A 19827-nucleotide genomic window follows, 5' to 3' on the forward strand; every position below is an offset into this window, starting at 1 on the left:
ACTGCAACAAGGAGGGTCTCCCCTCTGCCAGGACTGCTGGGGCAGCCTCACAAATCAGATGAAGCCCAAGCCTCCCTATGGAGATGAACTGGCAAGGGGTGAGGGCAGGGAGCTGCCACATGTTCCAGAGGCTGCTGCCAGCATTCCTTATTTTGGCACATACTTTTGCAAGTCTGCACAGCTGGTGAGTCTGGAAGTCTTGTTGTGCTGGATTTGTTCCACAGCAAAGCGAGGTGGGGCAGGGTGACAGCCCAGAGAGGCCGGGGCAGGCTGCAGAGCCTGTGACAGGGGACGGTGCCTCAGCCTGCCCAAGGCCTCGCTCTGTTGAAGGAGCAGGCTGAGCAATGGGAGCAGCAGAGCTGGGCTCTGGACTAAACTTACAAAGAGGATTGTGCCAGAACCAGATAAAGCTCGACTCAGAAAACAAAAGCAACCACTGTTCAAAATCCACTGTTAGGTGTCACTTGTGTACCGAAGTGCAGCGTGAGGCAGCAGAGCAGGTCACAGCTGGGGCAGCTTTAGGAGCTGCAGCCTGAGGCAGCCCAAGGACAAGGTCCGCAGGGAGAAGGGCACTTTGCCATGGCAGGATCCTCCCATGAGCCACAGCACGACAGGCAGGCTCAGCTGTACCACTGCAAACTGGAACGAACACACTACACTCTCCAACCTGGCAAAATCTGCATTTAATTTACAACATAGTAAAGGTTACAGGTAAAAAGCTCAACAGAAGTGTGAAAAGGCCTATTACATATTACACAAGTGTACAAATGTCTGTACAAAGCTCCTTGATGTTCCTGTCCCCTCGTGGCCAGCTGTGGCTTCTAAGCTCTGAAATAATAAGAGCTGGTTCAGAGTCTGAGAGGAGAAGAGCTTTACAAAAATGAGCAGTGAAGTTTCCCTTGTCAAGAAAAATCTTGCAAAGAGCCACTTGCAAAAAAAAAATACCAAAAAACCCCCAACCCTCTTCCCCCCAAAATAAAACAAAAAAATCCCCAAAATAAAAAGAAGGAAACCTGCTCAACTTTTGTTTGTCCTGACTAATCTTACTCTAAAGAGTTGCCTTCAGAAAGCAACTGGCTGGGAAATGAAAACTGTACAGGCCAGACTATAGAGATGAAATTTTGAGTCATTGTGGGAGCACTGGGAAGCAGAACAAATGCCCAACAGCTGAATCATCAATGGCAACTTAAACACAGAGCAGCACAGCTGGATCATGGAGCAGGTGCTGAATCCACACAAGGAACAGGCTGAGCTGCATGTGATGGTGTGGGGAGGGAACAGAGCAGTCTCTAAAGCCATGGCTCTTGTGAGCTGGGCAGCTGCCTGCTGGCACCTCAGGGACATGATAGAAGCTATCATTGTGGAGCAGAACTCAGGATTTTGGGGCATCTGTCTGAAACGGGTCTGGTGCACCCAGCACCCCATCTGAGTGGAACACAGCACTGATCCAGCACCATCCAGCATCCCAGCTCACTGGAACACAGCACTGATCCAGCACCATCCAGCATCCCAGCTCAGTGGAACACAGCACTGATCCAGCATCCCAGCTCACTGAACAGCCCTGCCCCAACAACCTGTCACTACCTCCCCAAACAGCTGCAGTCCTGCACACAGGGAACAGCCAGGTACATGCTCTCATTTTGGTGCACACTTCCTGGATCCCCCAAACAGCAAAGGAATGTGACTTGTAGCTAACTGCATTAGAGTCTGTACAAAGCTCTGGCCTTACCTTGCTATATCTAAGTATGTGAATAATTTTCAAATATAAACCCAAGGAACTAAAGGGCTTGAGCAACAACCCAAGTCCACTGAGAATTCCTATTCTGGCTCTCAGTAGCACTCAATTCTCTCCTTCAGTTCCCAGCAGCCAAAATATTAGGTGTGGGGAACACACCAGTCCTCCCAGCTTTTTGTCTTGATGAATCTCATATACTCTAAAGTTCCATTTGCAAATAAAAATGAAACTATTTAAGTGACAGGGGCCATCAAGTCTCAAACTCCACTGTGTTAACTTTACCCTGGTTATTCAGGGGAGTCACCATGGCACAGTGCCTGATCCTGTTGGACACCCCAACCATTTGCACCCTGTATCCATCCCACAGACCCTATTCTGCAGCACTGGAACAAAACTAAGGAACCCACCTGCTTCCCTGCTTATCCATCTCAACTCATGGGATGATCTAGTGTTTTATGTGGAAATCAAAACAAGCTGTAGCTGAACTAATAATAATAATAATAATAATAAAAAAGATGATGCCCCACAGTGGTGGGGTTTTGAAAATATAAAAAATAAACGTTGACCTATATTCTGCAAGTTTTACAACTCCTTCCAATGGGATTCTGCAAGGCTTGGCCCCACAAACATTTCCTCTTGACAGAGCTGCCCTGCTGTGAGAATGTCCAGCAGGAACAGTGTCACCACAGTGAGCCCAGCACTGAAATACACGGACCTGCAGGGTCATGCCATAAGTGACAATGAAATTGTGTGACTGCCCCTTTGACTCATGGATCCAAACTTGGCACAGACACCTCTGGGACAGCGGTGGCTAAGAAAAGGCTGTAGGGGTTTTGGTTCAAAAGGAGACAGGAACTGTATTTTTTTTTTTATAACAGACATATAAAAACATTTGAAGACAGATCTTTAAAGGATATTTCACTCCTCCAATCTTGGTATTACATCTGTTAGGACACTGAAATTTTAAAAAGACGATACCGCACATGAAAAGTTTCTGGAGTTGGTAACTCCTACCCTCCCTCAGCCCAGCTCAGATCAGCAGGGACGGGGTCGGCTTCTTGCCCGGCCAGGCCTCCTTGGCGTATTTCTTCTTCTTGGGTTCGTTCACAGCTTCAGGGTTGAAGACAGCGGGGTTTGGAGCGGGGTTCATGTTCACTGTGGAGGGCACAACTGGAGTCAAGTCCACATCGGGGGCGAGGTTGGGGTAGGGCATTGGCAGCCCCCCGATGAGCGCGGTGCCGTGGACGCTGTGGGACTGCGACCCCGCCTCGTTGTGGGTGGGGGGCAGCCCCCCGTACAATCCTCCGCTGTAGGGGAAGCTCTGCATGCGCCGTGACGCCGACTCGTCCGTGGGCAGCGAGCCCGCGTTCTCCAGGCGCTTCTTCTGCAGGCAGGAGTTACAGAATCAGTCACAATGCATGAAACCATCAACCTGTTTAAAATGGGTGCCAAGACCATTTCCTCCAGGAGGCACCTAAATCTGCCACCAAGTGCCAACAGACCATGTCCCAGTCTTTGTCCTGCAAGGTTTCCTCTGAGTTCCCCTGAAAACCACAGTAACTCTTAGAGGTGCACAGTGCAGGAAGGGAGACAAAAGCTGACACTCAGATGTAACTTAGATGAAGTCTGAGCACCTCTTCACCTCCATTACACTCCTGCCAGTCCCCATCCTGAACAAAAACCGAGTAAGTCACAGAATGTCCTGGGTTGGAACAGACCTACAAGCTCACTGAGTCCAACTCCTGGCCCTGCACACAACTCTCCAAGTCCCACCCTGTGCCTGAGAGCATTATAACACAAACCTTCCCTTCCCCACAGAAAGAAACTGCAACTTCTAGACCACTTGGGTAATTTTGCTCCTGATCACTGGAATCTTCTCCTGCAGTCTGTGTTTGTGGAATATCATCCTTTTCCACATGATGTTATTTAGTCTATACCACTAACAAGTGAAATTGCTGTTACACAGTGGCTTAGCTGCGCTGAAGTTGTGCAGATCTTTCTTTTTCCTTGCATATTCCAATTAAATAGAACACTGGCAGCACACTCATCTTGGAGCAAAGCCCAAACCTGCTTATTCTAGTACACAAACTTATGAAATGTCAAACAAACTCATTTTTCCCTTCTATTTTTCACGTTTCCCACGGTTTTATTTGACACCTGGAACTAATGCACTAAATTTCTAGAAAGTGTTTCTTTTTGGGAGGAAAAAAAATCACCATTGATCCCATGTGTTATTAAAGAAAAAAGCTAAAGCTGGATTCAAAGGGAAATGGTCAAATTTGCTAAAAAAGACAACTGTGAAACACAAACATGACTTCTGCTTAACAGTGAAACACCTCCCATGTGGGAGCACTCTAAGGTGCAATTCATAAATCATGAAGTGAGTTCATCAATGTAACGTGCTAAAGAGAAAGTCAGGAGTCACCCCGTACCTTAACAGGGACCACTGCTGTCTGTACCATGTTCCGGAACCGCCCCACAGACGGGTCCACGTCCTCTGCAAAGCAAGAAAGTGATGCCATCAGTGATGCCATCAGTGAGCACATGGGAAAAACAACCTCTGTTTGAAAAGCTGGAACAGACCTTCTCCTCCCAAAGCCAGCACTCCAGCACCTCCCAGTAAGCAGAAGTGTGAGCAAATAAAAGGAGGAACATCCAGTGGCTTTGTCTCCAGGTGGCTCATCAGGCACCCTGGCTTTCCCTCCAATGGAGAATGGGAGCAGCTGGATGAGTGGTTTGGGATCAGACAGGCTGGAGTTTGGGCTGAAAGCTGCTGCTGACAAGGCTCTGCATGTGCTAAAGGCACAGCAGCTGGTCCCTAAAGTCCTTGGGGGGCCTTGAAGCAGGACTCAGAAGCAGTCTCTGAAAGTTTGGAAAAATTATCTTTTTTTTGGGATGAGAATAATTGGTGTTTGCATTAGGATGTTCTGAGCACTGAAGTGCATCACATTATAAACCAAAATGGTTGCTCTGGGTGCCAAAGGAACCACCTCCACACTGTATTTCAAAATACCTGCCTATTAATTAGCTGCTCTTATTAACAGGAATATTATCCAAATAAAGTATGATTGATAAGAATGCCATTAATACAGAACAGCTAAGGGAGAAAAAAAGACTAATTTGGAATTGGATACATCTTCAAATGCATTGGTTTGAATGAGGATTAGGGATGCCTTGGTTCAGATGTGCAGAAAAGTAGCAAAAACCGTCTGAGCTTGAGACATCCCAGAAGCAACAGGTAAAGAAAATGTTAAAGGATAGGTGAAAAGCAAACAAGTTCTGTTCCCACTGAGATTCTAAAGAGGACAACAAATGTGAGCCACCTTCCTCCTTTTGGACCCGACATTTCTCCAGTATCTGACAGAGTACTGAACAATGAAGCTGAGTTTGATATCCCCATCCTTCTCAGAGCTTGCAGTTACTTTTCAGGTAGAACAGAAGAAACAGAAAGAGGTCCCAGACTTCAGTGAGACGTGGCGGCAGCTTCTGTGAAATAGCAGATCCCAAATATTGGCTGCCAAATTTATCTTCTCCTTATCCATATGCACTCATGAGGAATCCCTATGAGCATGCTGGAAGGAGTCCTGAAGGGTATCAGCTGCAGATTAACACAAACTCCTTACCCGGGTTGATGATCTCATCGTCATCACTGAACGTCACTCTGGAGTTCTTCCGTTTTCGCTTTGGCCTCTGGATGTCCAAGTTTCCTTCCTCAATGGTCAGCGTGGAGATCCTTTTGTTGTGGGCTGTATTAAACTCTGTCAGATTCTAACAGCAAATTTAGAAATGAAAGAGTTAGAGTAACTAATGTATGAAGTCTGATTTAATCACATGACTGTGCACATCAGAAGACCACAGGACATTGTTTAGTTTCAACCTCCCTGTTAGATTTATGGACCTCATGATCTTAAAGGTCTTTTCCAACCTAAATTGTTGGGGAAGATGAAATAAGAAAGCCTTATAAATATGATTGCCTGGCAAAATATTTAGAAAATATAGAGATTGAGATGGTAACAAGTTTTGAGATACCAACCCTTAGTTACTGAACAACTAGAAAACAATAGTACAGCCAGGATGAAGACAATCCTCCCTTCTGGTTGAACAATGCCCTTACCTACAAATAGGCCCTGAGGTTAAATGGACTGTTCTCACTCCCCAAAATGTATGGGTCATCCCACATCTGCAACCCTCTGCTGAAGCATCAGGAGTCTGTGACCCCATTGGCCTGAGTCTTGTTCCAGCCCACCTTGAAGCCCCTGACAAGGAGTCCCTGAGGAGCCAGACGCTCTCTTGGAACTTCTGTTCTCTTGGAACTGCCCCTCTCCTGAACATCCTCTTGGGATCCTCTCTTATCTCCCTCTACCCCTTGCCTCTCCCTGCCCCCACGCCCTCGGGCCTGCCACGGGTCAGGTCTGGTGACTCCAAGCAGGGCCTTTCACCCTCTCTAATAAACCATGTATTCTAAGAGCAGCCTCCAGAGATCTCTCGTCTCCACCCACCCAAACCGCCCTGGAGTCCAGCGTCCCCGCACTAAATGATTCCATGACTAGGCAAATGAGCAGGGAATGCTGTCCTTGCTGGAAATGCCATCAAGGCAGTGTGCCATCATACTCACATCCAGCTCTGTCTCCTCCTCTGGCAGCCCCAGCAAGCCCTTCAGCTCCTCATCCTCACCACCCATCTTCTCGTCCCCTTTCACTGCGGAGGGCAGCGTCTGCGGCTTCTCCCGCAGAGTGTACGCTCGGGTGGAGGCTCCGAAGGAAACCGTGGAGTCAATGGGGATCTGCTGGGGTTTGTGAGCTTCCAAACGGATGTGGCCCAAGAACGTGCCATGTGCTGAGGACATCAAAATGCAAAATAGTCTGTTGAGCTTGGGATCATGGTACTGCAGTTCAAGTTTGAGAATCTCAGAAATGTTCCAAGGTACAAGGCACTGAGGTACTGCTGAAAGCATCAGCTATGTAGACCTACCATCTCACAAACTGAGATAACACACACCAGAAATCCTCAAAAAATCACTGGAAATAAACTACAAACACCTTTTACTTTCTGTATTCCTACAGGTCCCAATGTACTGTCTGGACAGTGCAATAAAACACCTGACAGGTTTTAGACCTTGGGAAATCACCCTCAGAAGACAAGGCTTCTAAAATTGTGATGGGAAGGTCAAGTCACTTTCCTCCTCTCTTTTGGCCTTTTACAAGTTAGAAATGTTTGAAACACCCAGTGAGGCAGCTGTAGGCTGACTGGAGCAAACACTCCTTTGCCCTAACCCTTGTCTTTCCTTACAATGCAAATTCAAATTATATCCATTTGCCCACAGTGCAGACAACAATGGAAAAGGAAAAAGTGTCTCATATTCAGAATGTTTAAGCACCGAAGCATAGCTCTTCTGCCTGGTTAAATGCCACACTACTTACTGCTGTTCAGATCTATGAGGAAAACCCTCTTGAGATGTTTGTGATAGACCAAGGCAGCATGGACCCGAGAGCAAGACTGGTGGTCAATGGTAAAATCACACAGATCAGGGTTTCTCCCAAAGAGATAGTATTTCTTCTCATCAATGATGAGTTTCTGAGGCAGAATATCAAACAGAGAAGCACATTAGACTCATAGAATATTTTGGATCTTCCTGAAAAAAATTCAAGAACAAATGAATAAATAGAGCAAATTCAAGACAAAGCATCAACAGCTCATCAATATTTCAGTTTAGTCTGGCACTGTTAAATACATAAACTCAAGTTTGCTGTTTATAAAATCATAACAGCTGAATATGGGAGAGTACCAGTTATTCCCTTCTTTACCAGCCAACACTGGACATTCTGGGAAGGACAGTCACTCTTCAAAGCATTAGACTACCTCATACAGGAGATTTTCTCTGACATCTGCTCCCAGAGATTTTAACACATTCCTCCATGGATGACTTCAGGCTTTGTCTAAGACAGGAACTGCTGCTTGGTGATCTCCAGTCTGACACAGGACATCAAAATTATACTTCTGAACAGAAACGGACCTACAGGAGAGTTCAGACCTCTGGTATAAAGGGACAAAACTACACTGAGTATGTGCTGTGATCTGAATCCATATTAGTCTATTCAAGTAAACCATTAATTTCAGGTATTTCTTTTTTATTGATCCTAGTTCTAATATCTTCTTTTAAAAATATCTTAACAATTCTTAATATCAGTTACATAAACATCTTTATAAAGGGAGGGACATAGTGACAAGTCCTACAGTATTCAAGTGACCAAACTGTGTTGTTAAAGGAACACTTGCACCTGAATGCTGCAATACTGAGAAGCTTGTGCAGAACCTTCTCACTGCATCCCAAGAACTTAATCTAATCTGTACTTTCCTGCTCCAGCTGCACAATGCAAAGGCTGGCTGCACATTACATATCTGTTAACAGGCTTCTCCTGCTTTCTCAAACATTTTCCAAAGCCCACATGTTTCAATAGCATCATCCAGAGAATGCTGATACATCTTCCATATCTTGGTTCAGGAGAACACTGCTTTCAAGAGGTGGTCTGAGATGAACTAACATTCTGCCTGCTTGAGCACCTGGATTTCCCAGCTATTCAAACCCCTCCTTGATCCCACTGCCACGTGTCTGAGCAAAGGTTTTGGCTTGCAAAGCCTTTTTTTCCCTGGCTGGATCAGTCTGCCTTTGCACGTCCCAGCAGCTCCACGGAAGCAGCAGATTCCAGGCACGGGGTGGGTGATCCCAGGATCTCCTCTCTGGCAGCAGCATTCCAGTCAGGCAGGTGTCTGCTCCTCCCTTGGCCAGGCACACACTTTGTCAATCTCATCTATTCACCCACCTACAAGCTATGGTTTTACCACTGCTACAGTCACAAGTCACTTCCCCACTGTTTTTTCCTGATTTTTTTCCCCCATACACATGCTGTGTATTTTTCAGGTTGGATTTTCCAGCGTTCTACTGAATTCTCTGTCAGCCCCCATGCTGCAAGTTCTCATCATCTGGTATTCAGTAATAAGCATTTATTTCTGCATGTTTAAAAGAATTAATTGAACAACCTGACTCCACACTTGTATGCATCATGACAATTTTATGATTGATTGGTCCCTTAGATAATACTCTGCTAAATGTCTTATCCCCCCCAACCCAAGGTATACAATTAAAGCATCAATTCATGACAGTAACTGCTTTGTGAAATCTACTCACTAACATATTTTGGCCTGCCATCTTAAAAAAAAAGAGCATTCAGGTGATCAAAGTGTGCATATTTATCAGTTCTAACACCCACTACTAAACCAAGTAACTCCTAAACCTCTGGCCAGTTTCAACAAGCACTACAAGATTATTAAATTTCTACCAATTCTGTAGAAACAAACAGCTAGATAGAATGATAACTCCATCAATCCCCTTAGTGATACACAGGCTGGCAGAAAATCCCAAAGAGTGCCAATACTTAGATTTCAACCCCCCAAAAAATCTCTGTGAGTCTACATCTCATTTATTAAGGCAGCAATAACAGCTCAATTGGCAATCCATGTGTCAGTACATGGTCTATTGACAGATGAAGTGCAAATGCAATATGCAAGTGATTTTCCTCCAACTGAGAGATGTAAAACATGCAGGTGTCTCCCCTGAATTGTTTGTCTGGTGCAGAGCAATGCATCTCAAAGCCTCAGAATATTCAGATTAAAACCATGAGAAATCACTAAATTGAGTTTATTGGGTTCTGCTCTCACCTGGCCACTTTATCATCACTTTCTGTCTCTTCACAAATGCTGGTTTTCACAAGACCTCCAAATTAACCAAAGTATAAGCCACAGATGAAGAGTTTAAACTAGTATGTAGTCTCCTCCCAGTTGAATTTTATTTAATTTTTTAATTCCACCTGTAAACAGACCCCTCCATTTCCTCCCTGAATGCCTCTGGGAGGTTTTTCCTTGCATTTCTTGACCATAATTTCATGAGTCTTACTGATATTTTCCCTTAAGATTAGAGTTGTTTCATCCAGATATTGATCCAAGAACAATATAACTGTTTGTTACATCACATCTTTTGAGGAACCCTGGTTAGGTTTTCTGGGGATTTAATCTCTCAGCATTAGATTTATATCCCATATTCAGCAGTTCCTTACTCATTTGCTTTAGCACTCTGACTCTTCCGGTGTGCAACACCTTTGCACTAGTGAATTCTATGATTCCACAGTGTAAAAAAAAGGATGAGTATTAACTTTTCCTTTTATTGCAAATTTGAAAGTAAGTCTTATATAAACACAGCTCTGATACCAAGTGGAAGCTAATTCCTGCACAAACACTGATCAGCCCTGCAAGCAGTTACCTCACAATTTCAGTTACCATAAAAACTGATCAAACCATTTCTCATTCTTGCCCACAGCTGAAACCAAAAGCGTCCTGTAAGTTTTAATTTGCACCCGTTACACACAAAACAATACTGCCCTGACTGGGCAGCAATTCCAAGAGATTTTGCAAAGACACAAATTCATGGAAGTTACTGCAACAAATCATCAACAGAGAAGACAGTTTTATTGCCTTTAATTCAACAATGTTTCCAAAATGTTCTGTGCCTCTGAGCTATAACCCAGTGTCTTCCTTCACACACTGAGCTTAAACACTGCATGGCTTGTTTTGCTGTTGCACTTTGCAGACCCAGCGATCACAGGGTGACCCCAGGCCTCTGCACGAGGCTGGGACACCGATGGCTCGGTTAGTATCAAGTGCTCAATACCCCACAGGATTTTACAATGCTCTTCCTTGGTCACTGCTGGCTACCAGAAAAGACAAACCTGAAAACCTCTCTGTCACCTGTATTGGACAGGGAACCACAAGGATCACATCCAAGTGCTGCTTGCCTCGGTGCTACGGGATCTTGCACGAATCTTTAAATTAGTGGGACTTGTTGGCAGTGGTACCTAAAAGCAGTGTTTTTTTCTTCTAGACAGAGAAGAGGAGCTGAGGAAAACACATGAGGGAAAACAACATGGTGCCACCAAGGGCAACGGAGCAGGAAGGGGAGGAGGTGCTCCAGGTGCCAGAGCTGAGATTCCTCTACAGGCTGTGGGGAGGACTGTGGTGAAACAGCTGTGTCCCTGTAATCCATGAATTCCTGGGGGGGCAGAGATCCTCCCACAGCCCCAGGGGATCCATGGGGGATCCAGAGATTACCCACAGCCTGTGGGGATCCAGAGATCCACCCACAGCCTATGGGGATCCATGGGGGATGCAGAGATTACCCACAGCCTGTGGGGATCCATGGGGGAGGCAGAAATCCACCCACAGCCCGTGGGGATGCCCAGGGGAGGCAGAGATCCACCCAGAGCCCGAGGGGATCCATGGGGGATCCAGAGATCCACCCACAGCCCCAAGGGATCCACAGGGGATGCAGAGATCCACCCACAGCCTGTGGGAAAAGGGCTCACACTGGAGCAGGTGGATGCCAGAGAAAGCTGTGATCCAGTGGAGACCCCAGTGGAGAGAAAGGGCCTTTTGCTTCCAAACTAGAGCAGCCCAGCCTTAAAAGACTGCACCCCATGGATGAGTGACCCATGCCACAGCAGTTTTGGGAAGACTGTTTGCCAGTGGGAGGGACCCTATGGCACAGCAGAGAAAAGACTCCTCTCCCTGAGCAAACAGAAGATGTCAAGTGATGAACTGACCAAAACCCTCACACCCACACCAAATTTCCCTGCACTGTTGGTGGGAAAGAGGGAGAGGCTGGGAGGAAAAAAGCTTATTTTACTTCTTGTTAGCCTCCTCTGACTATTTTAATAACACATTTACCTTATACCTTTAAATTTGAACCTGTTTTGCCCTTAGAGCGGTTTTTTTCTCCCAATCCTTATTTCAACTCATGAGCCCTTCATTAATTTTTTTCCCTCTCCCCTGCCCAACTGTAGCAGGAGAGGATAAGTGAATGACTTGTTGGTGCCTGGTATCTGGCCAGTGTCAAACCACTACACCCAGAAATATTTCTGTTTTAGTCAGCTTCAATTTAGGAGTCTCTCCACAGCAGAAATACATTCATTGGTTTTGGTTCTTTCTGTCAACAATGGTAAAGAGACTTTTCTTTACTTATTACTTTCAGTGTGATATAAGTTAAAATATTAAATAGAGAATGAAGTGGTGCTGTAATAATAATAACTTGCTGTATCTGTGATGATTACAACACTGCTCACAGATCCTGAATGTGGGAGGAAAAATCAAATCAAAGTATATTTCACCCTGTAGGACAGAGCAGCAATCTTGCAAAACACAGGATGCCTGGTTAATCTGACTGTAATGCAAAATAAAAAAAATAACTGACTAGACAGGTTTCTCAAACAAGCAGTACAAAGGGAAAAGGTTTAACTGATGGAAGCCCTTCATGGAACAAGGCTGCCTTGCACAGACAAGGGAAAAGTCACTTCATTCATTGTTTCAGAGGAAACAAAACTGATTTGAAGGTAATGAATACATGAGAGAAAGGAAATACTTATGAATAAGCATGGAAAATGATGGGGAATGAATGTTCTGCTGCTGGTGCCTATGTACATGATACACCGAATCCATCAAACCCTAATTCCATACCTCAATGAGTTTGTCTCCTTTGACTACATCCAGATGTAAGCCAGGTGGTGGTTTCCCTGCCCTGGAAAATAAAAGTAAAATATAGTATCAAAACACTTAATACAAATTTTATTAGTATTAGAGCTGCTTGAGCTATAGACCAAACCTACACCAATGTAAGCAGAAGTATTTTGGGAAAAATATGAAAATCCCATAATTTTCTCACAGGGTAGCAGGAACATCTTGGGCACCTAAAGTGCTCAAAGCCAGGACCCTGCCGTGCCACCTGCACCACACAGGATCCCTCAGCTCTTGGCACAAAGGATCTTTTCCTGCTCAGATATCTCAGAATCTGCATCTCTAGTACTTCCTCACAGTAACATCTCTGCTGCTTGTCTCTAAGTCTGGACCAGCTTTCCAGGCAGCAGCAGTGACCTAGTTCTTGGCTGCACTGCTGCCCTGCTGAGGAACTCTGCAGAGATCATGTTCCCATTCTGCTCAGTGCATGGAGCCAGCCCAGGGAACAGTGACAATGGCAGTGATGCTCTCAGGGTGGCTGCAGAAGAAAGAAAGGTCTGGTAGGTGAAGTTGTTTGAAGGGGTTAAATACAGATGTTCACATTTCTGGGGTGTGCCTTAGATTTATTGGTTTCTTCTGTGTTGCAAGGTCAGCTCCCCTCAATAATTTAATGTAAGAGCACAGTCTCCTGTTATTTCTACTTCATTTCTTTCCCAGGCATTTTCCTTTCTTATTTCCAAGCCATTACACTATGCTGCCCAGATCTCTCTGGCTCTTCCTCAACTGACCACTTGGGACTTTCATAAGTTTTCTTGTCAGGCCCTTCTCAAAGACTGTGGATGTACCACCCTAACAAGCACATGGTTAATACTGACTCCTATTGTTTCAGATGAAAAAACAGCAGCAGCAAAAGCAGAGGATGCTAAACTCCAGCCCAATTTGCTGAAGTGGTGACTTCACCAGTGAAATGGGATTATGGTGATGTGGGGGACAGACCACCAAGCAGAAATGCTCTCAGAGGTGGGACAGTCTGTGTGATGAGCTGAAGTTCCTCCAGCACTGCCAGGGAAGCTCCTCCTCTTCAGTACTGCTGGAGCAGCTTACAGCCAGGCTACACCTGAGCACTGTCTCCTCCTGTGCTCCCTGCAGATCTCAGTGCTCAGCTTTCACTGAGACACAGGCTCCTTTCATGGATTCCTGTCCACTTCTCAGGATTCCCTCTTTCTGCCCCTGAGCACTGGAAAACTTGTTTTCCCCCCTTCCTGTGAAATTGCCAAGTTCTGGTTACTTTGCAACCCAACTTTTTGGTAATTTTCACACACCAGCCTTACTCTGATCCAACAACAGCTACTTCCCCAATTTTTTTTTTTTCTCTTTCTAAATAGGTCAACCTTTCAACAAATTCATACTACAAGTCTACTTCTTACTCAGTCTGGCCTCTGCTTTTCCTTTCCAGTGATCTCTTCCTGGATACTCAATGGTCAGCCTGTCCTAACACATTTTAGCAACTTCTTCCCTGTACCTGTCAGGTCACAGGAGAGCCCCCAAGAGCTCCAGCACAGCAGGATCCTGTCTCATGGTCTTCTTTTGCTATATACCAGCTCTGCTTTATCACTGCCCCCTCCACCTTTAGTTTCACCCTTGCTCTTATTTTTACTCTGCCTCTACCCTCAACTTTATTTCCAACAGATAAACCAAGCCCAGCAGTATTACAAGGCAGTGCCTTCAGCTATGAATTAAAGTGCTAGAAAAATCTACCTATTCTCTGGCTTCTTTTGGACTGTAGAGAATCCTTTGTAGGCAGTACTTCCCCATCTACCTATTCCTGCAAAACACTGAACACAGGAAGGTTGTAAATACTGATCATGATACCATGAAAACAAATTCACAGAAGTAATTTCTGACAGAAAAGTTCTTTGGAACATTTTAAGTCGATGTCACAGTTCAGGCTGCCCAAGTTAGATACCTGAAAAGCCTTTTAATGAAAAAAGTAGGAAGATTTTTCAGTATTATATTCAAAACCAATTAGCTCCAGAGTCACCAAAGATCAGAAGTAATGCCTGGATTTGGAAGTATCAGTCACCCTTCACATGCTCTGCCCCATCAGACCTCTCTCCTCATGGATCAAAGAGTAAAATATGAAAGGAAATCTCTTGCAAAAATCTCCTACAAGAAGGTTTGTTAGAAAGCTGGCCTTATGCTGTTACAGGAGAGCAGCTTCTTCCTATTTTATGTCCAATGTTAAAAAAGTCCTTTTCCACTAAACTAATTCCACTATGTGCTGAAGTATCCACTAAACTGATATTCCTGCACTGTTCTGAAGGATGGAGAATTACTTGAGGCCAGCAGATTGTGTTCTCTACAGAACACACAGAGCCCTTAGCACTGCCCCAAGGCCAATGCTCTCCTTGGCTCCAGCACAAGGGCTTGTGTTTGAAAATGAGGAGTTTTTTCTGTACCTTCCAGATGGTGCATCACAGCCCCCGGTGCCTCCCCAGGGCAGCACCCTGCGAGTGACCTGAAAATAACACCTGCAAATGCACTGACTGTGTGGTCACTAGGTGAGTGAGTTTGACTGAGACCCAGGATGCTCTGCCTGCCCCCCGAATCCTGGAACTCCTGGGGGGGATGTGAAACCTTCCAGGGAATTAACAGGAGGCAAGGAGAGCAGGAGCATTCCCAGCTTGAGCTTTCCCACAGCAGCTGCACACATGGATTTGCTGGCCTCACAGAAGGCATCAACTGCTTACAGTGATCAGCAGTAAATACCCACAAGGGATACCACAAAAAAACCCCAGCTTCCAGCAGAGGTTTTTAAAAGATTTAAATACCTACAAGCAAAGAAATCTTTCTTCTGTACTAGAAACAGAAAATTTGGGTTCCTTGTTTTCTCCACCTCATGCTGCACAGGCCAGGCTATGTCTCTTTAACAAAGATAAAGCATTTTGGAAAAGAAGGACAAGGCCATGAACACTTTGGAATGTGCCAAGTAAGAGAACTGAAGTTTTTCAAATTAGAATCTCTTCCACAGTGCAGATTCAATGCTGTCTGCCAGCAGGGTTATAATATCTATATCCAGCTGAAACTCAGCAGCCTGACTGATGTAAGTCACTACAAGAATTTTGGAATTGTTGCTATTAAGGACATAGACAGGACAGCCATAGTTCTATTGTGTTAGTTTAAAATTAGGTCAATTATTTGGGTTTCAAAACGTGGACTCAGAACCTAAATTTAGGCACTTCCTACCAATCCTGGCCTCTGTGACTCATGTATACACCTTCATGTTCAACTTCAAGGACAGGGTGGAATTTGCAGAATTCTGGAGCTCATTCTCTCCAGAAATCTGTGTGAAAGCATCACCAGGAATAGCCAGTTCTTGGTCAAAGAAGCTAAAGACAAACAATTGCTGCTTTCAAACAAACTATTTCTAATGTATGTCCATTCCAGGACAAACCTGACATCCCCACTACTAATGTGTCAAAGAGAGTAAAGAAAGAGTCACAATTCCAAATACAAGTTACATTAGGACTAAAGGACAGGCAGGTAGTATCCACTAAACATCTGATGGTCACTTCAAAACTGTACACCAGATAACCTGTACCTCAGGGAAATCACTTTTACTACATAAAGCCAGCTCAGAAAGTTTGCAAAATTCTTAATCAAACTAAGATGTCTAATTGTTATCTAAAGACATTTTCTGATCTCATGGAATGGTTAAATTTTAATCTACAGGAAGTAGTGGCACCCCCTTTATGCCAGCTGTAAATGCACAGCCCAAATCTTGGCTAACAGGTACAGAGGAGCTACAGGAAATGCATAAACATGTTCTGGCTTTAGCAAATATTATTCAGGTGGCAACCACTGTTTTTCATCTGTCTTAAGTTTAGCTGCTGGAAACATGAGGAAAGAAATAATAAATATTGTATGATTGTGAAGAAGTAACCTCTAACAGCACAAAAACTAAATCAAAGCCACAAATTGGATGAAAACTGGGAGTTTCAGTGCAGAAGCCTTTTCTGGAAATGGAGTACTCAGATACTATCCAAGTTATGGAAGAAGAGGTAAAATGATAGAGACAAACCTCATGCCCTCAAAGCATGGGCAACAACTTAAAGGCCAGGAAAAAAACCAACTCTTTTTGATTATGTACATCTAAGGTGTATTTCTTATATGATTGGTGTTCACAGGCCCCAGCCAGTTTTCCTTAGAAGCAGAAAAATAAACATTTAGGTAAAGACTGTGATTTTGATTTTAACAGAGGTCGAGGAGACTGAAGATAATTTATTACAGAAGAATCAGCTTCTGAGTGTGAAGACTCTGCAATTCCATGCTTTTGGTCACCCAAAGCTCTTGGAATGAAGCCCTACAATGCTTCATAGGAGACTTTGTGGTGCTTGTTTAAGACCAGGCTTCCTGCAGGGTGCCTTTATATCCTCTTAAACCAGAGCTTTGAACAAGACCACTATTGATCCAAACCTGCTCCTGAAAACCACCTCCAGCCTGGAGAATCCTACCTGGGAAAGAGCCAGACTGATTCCACATCATATCTGTGCACTCTTTGGTTGGCTCTGAAAGGAGCAAATACTTAAAAATCATGAGCTGGAAGCTGCAGCTCAGCAAATATCAGCAGAAGGCATCCAGAACTTTAGCATGAAATATACTCTATTTGTTCTGCAGAACAGAAAAGTAACCAGAAATAAATAAATCCAGCTGGTAGGAGAGCTCCCCACGTCCACCAAGGGATGAGGCCATCGTTATCACCAGTCAGCATCACCCAACACTTCCCATTTTGGGTTCACTGTTCAGAACACAAACACTGCGACTGGGAGCTCTCCAGGCTGGCTTCCTGCTAGCTCACTTTTTAATTTTTCCTCTTATGAAACAGCTTTTGGGTTTCAAAAGGAAGATTAAGGACAAACACAAAGCTTTCAGTGGTGTTAGCTGCCATGTCTGCATGTGCCAACTGGACAAGACCAAATTGTCTCAGGCACTCCTTTACTTCACAGCTACAGACACACAAATTGCCCAGCTGGGTCCCTAAAACCATTATAATGTGCAAGGATACAACAGAGTCCAAAAGAAAATAAAAAGTTTCCTTACAATGTATCAGGAGAGAGTCCAGACAGGAACTTTGCTGTATCCAAAACTACTTTAGAATATTATTGTAAAAGGAGATTCAGGTTGCACTAAGTGAATCACAAAAAAAAATCTTAAAAATGTGAGAACACAACAGGACCTGGCACCCAAACATGCCCCCCCGACCCCTGGGTTTGGATCATCTCCCAGATCCCACCTCATTTCTCATCCAGCACAACAGACTGTGCTTCAGAACCAAACCAGGGCAGGAAAAAGGGAAACTCTCTCTGTCAGACCCTGCCCTGCTGCAGGTAAGACACAAAACAGACACCTGAAGAGGCCCTCACAATTACAGGTGTTACAGTTCTCTCCTCCAGATGGGATTCCTTTAGGAATTCTTCTACAATAGCATGCAAGCTACTGACACTGAGCATTTTACAAGCTGTGTTCTCCCAGCTCCTCCATCTACAGCTTTCAAAAGTACAAATAATTCCAATTTACATGGAATATAATGTACATTGTGATCACTGTTGTATAAAAACACTAGGGGGAAAAAATGGATGATACTTTAAATTTCAAGTTGAATGTCCAGAATAATCTTTGGCTTTAACTGGTTTATTGTGTCATCATCTTATGGAACACCATCCTGTCTCATATAGATGATCATTATTGTGTATGTTCAGCACAATAAGACCCTAAAATACATGAGGAATTCTCTTCCATGAGAAGTTTAATGGCTTTACCAACTAAAGCAGGTACTTAAAAACTAGGTCTAAATGACAACACACCCATGCACTGAGCGGTGTCACAAAGCACTGAGAGGTGCAACACAGCTGGGTGAGCAGGGCCAGCCTGGGTCTGCAGGGACAGGCAGGGCTGGAGCACACAACTCAGCTCTCAGGTGGGGTGGGGTGGGGTGCCTGTGTGATTTAAAATACCACAGCACCCATCCCAGTGCCCCGGTACCCATCCCAGTGCCCCGGTACCCATCCCAGTGCTCCCATACCCATCCCAGTGCTCTGGTACCATCCCAGTGCCCCAGCACCCATTCCGGTGCTGTGCTACCCATCCCAATGCTCCCATACCCATCCCAGCACTGTGGTACCCATCCCAAAGCTCCGTTCCCATCCCAAAGCTCCGTTCCCATCCCAGTGCCCCGTTCCCATCCCACTGCCCCCGTTCCCATCCCAGTGCTGCGGCACCCAAAGAAGGCAGGAGAGCCAAAACTTCTTCAGCGATGACCAAAACATAGGACAAAGGAACAAGGGCACCCTGATGCCAAGCTCTGCTCTGGCAGGAGGGTGAGGCAGGGCGTTTTCAGAGATCCCTTCCAGCGAGGGCTCTCCCAGCCCTAACCCAGCCCAAGGCACGGTCGCGATGTCTCCAGCACTCCACTCAGCCCTGACTGCTGAACTCAAGCTAACAAAAACGCCAGCCTAGTTCCAAGCTGACAGATTTCCCGTACCGCACACATCTCCCGAGCAGGATATTTAGTTCCTACCACACCACGGATTCTGCCTGAGCTCTGAGGAAAAGCCTCGGCACCCCAGGGAGGGCCCGGACCCCCGCGGCGCTGTCGAAGGCGGCACCGAGGGCCGCGCCCTGACCCTGCCGGCCCGGCCAGCACTCAGCGGCCGCGGGGAGCGCAGCCCCGCGCCCCTCAGGCCCCTCACGCCCTCGGCGCCGCCGCTCACCAGCTCGGGCACTCGAACAGGGACCCGCCGCCCGCCGGGGCCGCGCTCGCCGCCATCTTGGCTCTGCCCCATTCAGCCGCCGCGGGGCACCATGGGAGGCGAGCGGCGCGCGGCGGTCCCGGCGTGCCCCGCGCGCCGCTGGGCGGGGCCTAAATGTGCCCCGCCCCCAAGGGCTGGCCCCGCCCCCGGGACAGCCCCGGTACCGACCCGGGACAGAGCCGGTACCGACCCGGGACAGGGGGACAGAGCCGGTACCGACCCGGGACAGCCCCGGTACCGACCCGGGACAGGGGGACAGAGCCGGTACCGACCCGGGACAGCCCCGGTACCGACCCGGGACAGCCGCGCTAGCGACCCTGGGACAGAGCCGGTACCGACCCGGGACAGGGGGACAGAGCCGGGACGGGGGGACAGAGCCGGGACGGGGGGACAGAGCCGGTACCGACCCCGGGACGGGGGAACAGCCCCGGTACCGACCCTGAGACAGGGGGACAGAGCCGGTACCGACCCGGGAACAGGGGAACAGAGCCGGTACCGACCCGGGACAGGGGAACAGAGCCGGTACCGACCCGGGACAGAGCCGGTACCGACCTCGGGACAGCCCCGCTAGCGACCCTGGGACAGAGCCGGTACCGACCCCGGGACAGCCCCGGTACCGACCCCGGGACGGGGGAGCAGCCCCGGTACCGACCCTGAGACAGGGGGACAGAGCCGGTACCGACCCGGGAACAGGGGGACAGCGCCGGTACCGACCCCGGGACGGGG

At 46.5% G+C, this 19827-nt stretch overlaps 1 protein-coding gene, 1 long non-coding RNA gene and 1 other non-coding gene across 3 annotated transcripts; all 3 read right to left on the reverse strand.

The window, feature by feature from the left end:
* Window positions 1-664: 664 nt before the first annotated feature.
* PPP1R8 (protein phosphatase 1 regulatory subunit 8) lies at window positions 665-19216 on the reverse strand. The gene is made up of 7 exons (XM_030290481.4): window positions 19063-19216; window positions 12296-12356; window positions 7156-7309; window positions 6351-6571; window positions 5359-5503; window positions 4168-4232; window positions 665-3119 (listed from the first exon to the last, which is right to left on the reverse strand). The coding sequence occupies exons 1-7, from the start codon at window positions 19116-19118 to the stop codon at window positions 2766-2768; spliced, it is 1056 nt and encodes a 351-aa protein (XP_030146341.1). The 5' UTR covers window positions 19119-19216; the 3' UTR covers window positions 665-2765.
* On the reverse strand, window positions 10289-10452 carry LOC115498304 (small Cajal body-specific RNA 1). Its single transcript, XR_003963720.1, has one exon.
* LOC121471040 (uncharacterized) lies at window positions 13675-14056 on the reverse strand. Its single transcript, XR_005982421.2, has 2 exons — window positions 13920-14056; window positions 13675-13882 (listed from the first exon to the last, which is right to left on the reverse strand). It is a non-coding gene; the product is annotated as an uncharacterized lncRNA (long non-coding RNA).
* Window positions 19217-19827: the final 611 nt, after the last annotated feature.

This window comes from Taeniopygia guttata, chromosome 23, assembly GCF_048771995.1.
Source record: "Taeniopygia guttata chromosome 23, bTaeGut7.mat, whole genome shotgun sequence".
NCBI classification, from domain to species: domain Eukaryota; kingdom Metazoa; phylum Chordata; class Aves; order Passeriformes; family Estrildidae; genus Taeniopygia; species Taeniopygia guttata.

Excerpts from the sequence above, each read along its gene's own strand:
- PPP1R8 (XM_030290481.4), bottom strand. The coding sequence starts at position 19,118 with ATGGCGGCGAGCGCGGCCCCGGCGGGCGGCGGGTCCCTGTTCGAGTGC. Across the intron at positions 12,357-19,062 it reads CTGTTCGAGTGCCCGAGCTG|GGCAGGGAAACCACCACCTG; the intron begins GTGAGCGGCGGC and ends TTTATTTTCCAG. Across the intron at positions 3,120-4,167 it reads CAGCAGTGGTCCCTGTTAAG|AAGAAGCGCCTGGAGAACGC; the intron begins GTACGGGGTGAC and ends TCCTGCCTGCAG.